The sequence below is a fragment of the Tribolium castaneum genome, chromosome 1, assembly GCF_031307605.1.
Source record: "Tribolium castaneum strain GA2 chromosome 1, icTriCast1.1, whole genome shotgun sequence".
Taxonomy (NCBI): domain Eukaryota; kingdom Metazoa; phylum Arthropoda; class Insecta; order Coleoptera; family Tenebrionidae; genus Tribolium; species Tribolium castaneum.
The window spans coordinates 6,160,096-6,169,309 of NC_087394.1; the positions used below are offsets into that span (position 1 = coordinate 6,160,096).

Consider the following 9,214-nt stretch of genomic DNA (forward strand, 5'->3'; position numbering starts at 1 on the left):
GGACAGATTGTTTGAAACGTTGTAAATATTTACAAGACATCCGATATCAACAAGAAATAGGCAAATCGTTACGTTTCTGTATTAAACACCACATTGCCTTAAAAAAGTTTCAAAGTGTCTAAATTTATCAAGTCAGTATTTTTAAATAAATTATTTATAGGTTGGTCAAAATGGTGGTGGATCTTGCCGTTATAGGTATGCCTTTTTTTCTGGTGCTTGGAGTTTTACTCTTTATTAGTTGTTTCACGTTTATCATAAATGTGAGTTTGAACACAGCTTTAAAATTTGGTACCAAATAAATTGTAGTTTGCGGACACAATGAGCAACATTTTAAAAATACGAATATTTATGTTTGTTTCAAGTAGTGTGTGCAACAGTATACTGTTATGTTGGATTGGTCAACAACTCATAGATGTGGTTTGTAAATAGTTTAATATTTAATTTACTTTCCAAAAGTTTTATTTTATTTCAGACAAGCGATATGTTTTTTACTTTGTGCGGAGCTCCTTGGTACAACTGGAATCTTGACAACATTAAACTTCTTTTGATGTTTATAACGAATTGTACCAAAAATGAGAGCATTGTTTTGGCCGGAATACGTGCAGATTTCCAACTATTTGTTTCCGTTAGCAGATTGTGTAATATTACTTTTTTAGTTTAATTTTTTTTTTCAGCTTTTACGAGTTTCTGCATCATATGCTCTAGTTTTGTTGAAACTTCGTAAATGTAGTTTCGTTTGAAACAAGCAGAAGTAAAATTGACAATTTTTTAATAGTTTTCTTAATTATTTTTTAACTGTTTTAACAGTTTAATTTTTAACTAAAAAATTTGTATTGATTTGTTAGCTTTTGAATGGTGAAAAATGTGTAGTTTTGTAAATTACAGATTTAATTTAATAATCAGTTTGAGGGTCTCTATTTTTTTTACAAAATTTGAAACAACCAGAAATAAAACATTTGACGTATTTTTTGTATTTTTTATACTTTGATTATTTTTTTCAAATATTGAAAGAGAAGGTAAACTGATTTCATGTTATAATAAAAAAATTAAAAATAGTACATTTTTTATCTCGGCGCATCCACCAGTTTCATAGCTTTAAAATAATGCAATAAAATAATCATTGGTTTTAATAAAATTTTGTTTGAATCTAATGACTAGTTTCAAAAAAGTCAATCGCAATTTATCATCAATATTTTTAGGAAAATTTAATAAAAAGTAGTATCCCGGCGCATCCACCATTTTTGATTTGTGATAAAATGCAATAAAATAATAATTGGTTTTAATAAAATTTTGTTTGAATCAAATGATTAGTTGCAGAAAAGTCAATTGCAATGTACCATGAATGTGTTTAAGGAAATTTGGCTCCAATTATTTTACAAAATATTGTTTAAATATTGAACCAAAATTTTATCCCGGCGCATCCACTATTTTTACTTTGTGTATAAAATGCAATAAAATAATAATTGAGGCGTTGAAATATCAAAGGGGCAAAGTGCCAATTTAAAAAAAAGTTATTCAAAGAAAACTTGGTTAAACATACAGTTGCTTGTAAAAATAACGCAACTTAACCCAAATTTAACATAGCAGACATATTTTGGACACAAAGCTTTTTTGTAACATTATTCTCCATGGCGTTTAGCTCATTTCTATGCCATAAACGTATTTTAAAAGAAAACGGCACTTAGCCCTTTTGATATTTCAACTCACTTCAAATTTTCTGTCGAACTGTTGAAACCTATAGTCGCCCTGGGAAACAGTTCCGATTACAGAGGCATTTTACGTTTTTCATTAGAAACATTCACAACTCGAAAACTAAAAGTCTAGGAACAAAATGGTTTATTCAGACAAATTCTACGATTCATTTTATATATTGTACTGTTTTTTTTTGTAATACCTGTTTGATTTTTTTGCATAAATATAGCTCTTTTACTTTAGTACTTTAGCATTGCATTTCAACGATTTTAACCGACTTTTTCTCGAAAACTTTTTACCGTAGTTTATTCTACAATCACTCCTGAATTAAGTACAGTTACAATCAAAAAGAATGAGACCCCTACCAATTGGGCTGGATAGCAAAGCCCGACTAAAATGTTTTAGGTCATAAATTTCAACAAACAGGTTAGTTTACAAACTGTCCAACTAGTCTTTAAACTCGCCAAAAACGTACACATTAACCGGAAAGATATGTGACTGCGGTTTTAATGGTGTTATTCTTTTTGATCGTGACTGTACGCCTAATTATAAATCCAAGACCAAAATTAAATAGGGTGAACAACTCCGCTCGATGCCCTGTTTCTTTTTTTTAATTTGATTAAGTGTACTATTTTTATTATTATTTGTATTGTGACGTATGTTAGTTATACAAAACATTTTCTGCCTCTTTATCTTAAAGAAAAATTATTATCTTTAAGGAGAACAAAACGCACTTGAAGATTTGCTATATATTTTTTTATTGTAATAGAAATTGTTATTATAAGTTTATTTTTATTCCTAGTTTCGTAAAACAAAAAAAAAACATTATTGCTTGTTATTTCAATGCATCAGAATAATATTGCAATCAGGTCAGATTTAACGAGTCGTTTCATTTTAAATATTTGATTTTAAGTTGGTTTAATGTTTTTTCGATATTTGTCTATACGAAACATTTAGATTATTTACAGTGTAGTGAACACACAGCATAATGACTGAAGCTGGTGGTAATAATAAAATTTCGGCCAAATTACGTTATTAATTCATTAACTTCTAGACCCTTTTATTATGTTGAGATGGATACTTTTAATGGACGTCAGCAATAATAAAATAACGAAATACTGTAACGTTTTTCTTACGACAATTTACTCGGTCGTTCTGTGCCTACAGATATACTACATATTCAAAAATTACGACACAAATCTTTTAATCAAATATGGCCCTATAACAATATCGCTGTTGTTTGTGAGTGAAGTAAGAAGCCGGTGTCTTCAGTGTAATGAATTGTTTTTTTTCAGATGATTACTGTAGCAGTTATTTCTTTAATTATGCAAAAAGAAATTTTTAAAACGGTCACATTTATTCGTGAAACTTGCTGGCCTCTTAATATAATACAGAAAAGTGGTCAAATCAAGGCTGAGAGAAAATGTCGGACCATAAATTTCTACATAACCAGCACTTTTCTGCTATTTTTAAGTGCCATAATCATTCATTACCCTTGTTTTGGAAGTCAGAGGGATTTTATTATTTGCATTGAAATGTTTGAGGAATATTTTGGCGAATGGTCGTCTGTTCTTTACTATTTATATTTGATAGGAGTTCATTTTTTATATTATCGTCTTTTTCAAACTTGTTATATGTTTGTTTACGGAATGTTAGAAGCACATTTACAATTCTTCTTTCTTGGAGAATATTTGTTGGAAACGTATCAGACGGATTGTTTGAAACGTTGTAAATATTTACAAGACACCCGATATCAACAAGAAATAGGCCAATCGTTACGTTTTTGTATTAAACACCACATTGCCTTAAAAAAGTTTTAAAGTGTCTAAATTTATCAAGTCAATATTTTTAAATAAATTATTTATAGGTTGGTCAAAATGGCGTTGAATCTTGCCTTCATAGGTATGCCTTTTTTTCTGGTGTTTGGGGTTTTACTTCTCATTAGTTGTTTCACGTTCATCATAAATGTGAGTTTGAACACATTTAAAAAAACTGGTATAAAATAAATTCTAGTTTGCGGACACAATGAGCACTATTTTAAAAATACGAATATTTATGTTTGCTTCAAATACTGTGTGCATCGCTATACTGTTATGTTGGATTGGTCAACAGCTCATAGATGTGGTTTGTAAATAGTTTAATATTTAATTTACTTTCCAAAGGTTGTATTTCATTTCAGACAAGCGATATTTTTGTTACTTTGTGCGGAGCTCCTTGGTACAACTGGAATCTTGATAACATCAAACTTCTTTTGATGTTTATAATGAATTGTACCAAAAATGAGAGCATTGTTTTGGCCGGAATACGTGCAGATTACCAACTATTTGTTTCCGTTCGTAGATTATGTAATATTAATTTTTCAATGTAATTTCTATTTCAGCTTTTACGAATTTCCGCATCGTATGCTCTAGTTTTGTTGAAACTTCGTAAATGTAGTCTCGTTTGAAGAAAGCAGAAGTAAAATTGTCAATTTCTTTATAGTTTTTTTTATTGATTTTTATTGATTTGTTGGCTTTTGAATGGTGAAAAATATGAACTGAAGTTTTGTAAATTACAGATTTAATAATTAATAATCTTATATCTTATAATAATATTGAACAAAGAAATGTTACCCGGCGCATCCACCATTTTTGCGTTGCGCATAAAATTGAGCCTGAAGCTATCATTTAAAGAAATGTAAGCCTTTTTGAATTGAATAAATGTTATTTGTTCCTGAAAAATAGGGATTTTACTTTTGTTGCAAGAATTGTTAAAATAATAATTAGAGAAAGAATTTTATTAATGAATTACAAAAGTCTAAAACAAACGTTTGGTATTTTTTTCTTAGTTTTCTCACGTCATTTAATTTGTAACATAACATGACATTTGTGTGATATTTATTTGGTGTTTACCCAGCCTACTCAGATTAACCCAGTACAAAACGAGATCGAACTTAAATTGCAAGAAAAATACAAATAATTATAATAATACTTATCTCCCTATAATAATAAGAAAAAAAATAGTGTGATAAACAAAATTGAAAACAAAAATGAAAAAGAAAAAGATGAAAGTGAGGAGACGAATAAGAACTTTGCCAAAACATTACTTTGAATATATACCTCTAGATTTTTATTGACCTATTTTTGATCGAAAATGTATTTACTTTCCAGTTATCCATTAATAAAATAAATAATATATTATTGATGTATTTTATTAAACTTTTCTTAAAGCAACCAGTCTGAATTTTTTGTGATTTAATTTTTTGGTAAATAAAAATCTATAACGCTTCATTAATTATTAAATTTTGTATTTTTGATATTTGTGCATAATTGCGTACTAGCGGTAGAGAAAAGAGAGCTTTCAGCCCAATAGGTAATAATTATAATAATACTTATCTACCTATAATATTAAGAAAAAAAATAGTGTGATAAACAGAATTGAAAACAAAAATGAAAAAGAAAAAGAAGAAAGTGAGGAGACGAATAAGAACTTTGCCAAAACATTACTTTGAATATATTCCTCTAGATTTTTGTTGATCTATTTTTGCTCGAAAATGTATTTACTGTCTAGTTATCCATTAATAAAATAAATAATATATTATTGACGTATTTTATTAAACTTTTCTTAAAGCAACCAGCCTGAATTTTTAGTGATTTAAGTTTTCGGTAAATAAAAATCTATAACGCTTTATTAATTATTAAATTACGTATTTTTGATATTTGTGCATAATTGCGTACTAGCGGTAGAGAGAAGAGAGCTTTCAGCCTAATAGGTAATAATTATAATAATACTTATCTACCTATAATATTAAGAAAAAAAATAGTGTGATAAACAGAATTGAAAACAAAAATGAAAAAGAAAAAGAAGAAAGTGAGGAGACGAATAAGAACTTTGCCAAAACATTACTTTGAATATATTCCTCTAGATTTTTGTTGATCTATTTTTGCTCGAAAATGTATTTACTGTCTAGTTATCCATTAATAAAATAAATAATATATTATTGACGTATTTTATTAAACTTTTCTTAAAGCAACCAGCCTGAATTTTTAGTGATTTAAGTTTTCGGTAAATAAAAATCTATAACGCTTTATTAATTATTAAATTACGTATTTTTGATATTTGTGCATAATTGCGTACTAGCGGTAGAGAGAAGAGAGCTTTCAGCCTAATAGGTAATAATTATAATAATACTTATCTACCTATAATAATAAGAAAAAAAAATAATGTGACAAACAAAATTGAAAAAATAAATAAAAAGAAAAAGAAAAATAAGTAGATGAATAAGAACTTTACCAAAACATTACTTTGAATATATTTCTCTAGATTTTCATTGATCTATTGTTGCGCGAAAATGTATTTACTGCCCAGTTATCCATTAATAAAATAATATATTATTGACGTATTTTATTAAACTTTCCTTAAAACAATCAGCCGGGATTTTTTGTGATTTTAGCTTCTGGTAAATAAAAATCTTTAACGCTTCATTAATTATTAAATTATGTATTTTTGATATTTGTGCATAATTGCTTACTAGCGGTAGAGAGAAGTGAGCTTTCAGCCTGATAGGTAATAATTATAATAATACTTATCTACCTATAATATTAAGAAAAAAAATAGTGTGATAAACAAAAATGAAAAAGAAAAAGAAAATAGTAAGTAGAAAAATAAAAACTTTGCCAAAACATTACTTTGAATATATTCCTCTAGATTTTTATTGACCTATTTTTGCTCGAAAATGTATTTACAGTCCAGTTATCCATTAATAAAATAAATAAATAAACAATCAGCCGGAATTTTTAGTGATTTTAGTTTCTGGTAAATAGAAATCTATAATGCTCTATTAATTATTAAATTATGTATTTTTGATATTTGTGCATAATTGCATACTAGCGGTAGAGTGAAGAGAGCTTTCAGCCTAATAGGTACACGATGACCGATTTTAAAGGTAATAAAAAAATTAATTTACAGTTTGTTATTATCTCTTTAACTTTTAGATCCTTTTATTATGTTGAGGAGAATATTTATTGATGTCAACAGTTACAAGATAACAAAACTTTGCGACTTTACTGTTATTACATTTCATTCGCTTGTTCTTTGTTTACAGCTATATTACATGATCAGACATTTCGACGTAAATCTTTCGATCAAATATGGACCAATAACAGCATTTTTCCTTTTTGTAAGTGAAATAAAACTGTTGTGATGTGCGCTGACTTGACTTTTTTGAGATGACTGTGTCGGCGGTTCTGTCTGGAGCTTTGTCTCAGGACATTTTCAGAGCAGTAGCATTTTTTGAGAAAATTAGTTGGTCACTTGATGTTATAAGAAAAGAAGCTCGAATTAAGCTCGAGAGAAAATGTCAAGTGATAAACACTTGCATTTCATGCATTTTGTTGTTTTCTTCGACTACAATGGTTATCAACTTGCCGTTTTGTGAAAACCAGAGATATTTTTTCATTTCTAATCAAGTTTTCGAGGAGTATTTTGGCAAATGGTCGGTTTTGTTAAATGTATTTTATTACAGTGGCGTGCCATATTTAGGCTACCATTCAGTGAAGCCGTGTTTTGTTTTCGTTTACGCAATATTAGAAATCCAGCTACAGTTCTCCCTCATTGAAGAATATTTGCTACAAACGTACGAGACTGATTATTTGGAAAGTGGGGAACATTTAGAAGACACTCAGTATCAGCGAGAAATAGGAGAAGCATTACGTCGTTGTATAACACACCATGTTCAATTAAAAAAGTTTATTTAATTGGCTTAAATTAATGAAATAATTTTTTTAGTAAATATTTTTAGGTTAATCGATATGATGGTTGATATTGTACTGATGTACATGCCATTCTTCTTGGTACTGGGTGTGTTTCTTTTGATTACTTGTTTCGCGTTTATCATAAATGTAAGCTAACTACGAGTAAAGTCACGATTATAAAGAATGTCACCTGTATAAACTGGTCCAGGTGGCAAGGAGCTGAGCGCAAACAATAACAAAAATAATAATAATAGATAAATTTCCGAAGGAATGTTTATTGATTTCTATGGTCCAAAACATTTGTAGGGGTGACATTCTTTATGGTTGTGACTGTACATATTTTGAAAAAACTAACAAAACAAGTTTTAGTTTGCGGACACTACGACCAACACTGTGAAAGTACAGGCATTTATGTTTGTCGTAACTGCTTTGTGTAACACTGTACTGTTTTGTTGGAATGGCCAACAACTTATAGATGTGGTTTGTAAAAATAATATTTTGATTACTTTCCAATTATATTTATTTTAGACGAATAGTATATTTTTAACTTTAGGCGGAGCTCCTTGGTACCATTGGAATGTTGAAAATATTAAAATTCTTTTAATGTTTATAACAAATTGTACCAAAAATGACAGTATTGTATTGGCTGGGATTTGTTTAGATTACAAAATGTTTGTTTCGGTTTGTATATGTTGACTTGTGATTTTTTATTTCAATTTTTCTTTCAGGTCTTTCGAATTTCCGTCTCATATGCTTTAGTTTTGTTTAACCTTCGCAAACGTAGCCTCGTTTGAAATGTTTGAAGCAATTACTTTTTTCTTTATTTGTGGTAGTTTATAGATAACTATATTAAGTACTTAATCTTTTCTGAATATCATTAAAATGTTTAAAGAAACAATAAGTCTGTATTGTATTAAAGTCTTAACTAGTGATTGTCAGTTTATTATTTCTCATCTAAAGTCTTTTTTGAGAAACTTTGTTTTTTAAAAAAATTCGCGAAATCGTAACATGGGATAACACTTGAAAAAAAAGTTTATTGAAAAAAAAAGTTTATTCAAGGTATTTTGACAAAAAAATATTAATGCCTCAAGATTAATTCTTGAAAAACTCGTATCTCCAAAATAAAATTAACAAATAAAATGTAGAACAAAAAACATAATTTAAAAAACATGTTGTTAACATTTTGTAATACCATTTGAAAAAATTGAGTCATTTTTTGATCACTTTTGTGTAGGTAAAATAAAATGTTTTTGATTAATTAACTTTCATACTTTTTGATCATGTTGAGGAGATTTTTTTGAATGCCAACAATTACAAAATAGCAACATTTTTTGGTGCTATGCTTAGATATTACTATATAATTTACTTACTTAAGTGTTTACTGTTTATGGTAAACTAAATGTCCAAAAATTTTAAAATAAACAATTTAACTTGAATTAATTGATTTTTTGAGGCGATTGCTTTTACAGTTTAATTTGAAGGATTTTTTTTGGAAATCAGGGAGATTATTGCATTGTCCTTCGCAGGAATTTCATTTTTCTTATTACCATTTCTCTAATTCCTATAATTGTTTGAAACGCTGGAAGTTACAGACTCTCTGTATCAACGAAATAGAAAAATCGTTACGTTTTTATATTATACAGGGTGGCCCAGCTCAGCTCCCGTCTTCCGTAGCTCAATTATTAGTAAAGTTGGACATTTGATGGCGTATTTCAGGAAATTATTTTTGATTACACAGAGTGTCTCAAAAAAGTATTACGTCATAATAATATTTTTCTGAATGGCATGCT

General features: G+C 28.3%; 1 protein-coding gene and 1 long non-coding RNA gene across 2 annotated transcripts; both read left to right on the forward strand.

The window, feature by feature from the left end:
* Positions 1-2,703: 2,703 nt before the first annotated feature.
* LOC135266686 (uncharacterized) lies at positions 2,704-4,236 on the forward strand. The gene is made up of 3 exons (XR_010334828.1): positions 2,704-3,659; positions 3,706-3,816; positions 3,872-4,236. It is a non-coding gene; the product is annotated as an uncharacterized LOC135266686 (long non-coding RNA).
* Positions 4,237-6,385: 2,149 nt separating this feature from the next.
* Positions 6,386-8,268, forward strand: LOC107397674 (uncharacterized). The gene is made up of 7 exons (XM_064357347.1): positions 6,386-6,616; positions 6,666-6,850; positions 6,900-7,417; positions 7,472-7,571; positions 7,794-7,904; positions 7,953-8,105; positions 8,153-8,268. The coding sequence occupies exons 1-7, from the start codon at positions 6,601-6,603 to the stop codon at positions 8,216-8,218; spliced, it is 1,149 nt and encodes a 382-aa protein (XP_064213417.1). The 5' UTR covers positions 6,386-6,600; the 3' UTR covers positions 8,219-8,268.
* Positions 8,269-9,214: the final 946 nt, after the last annotated feature.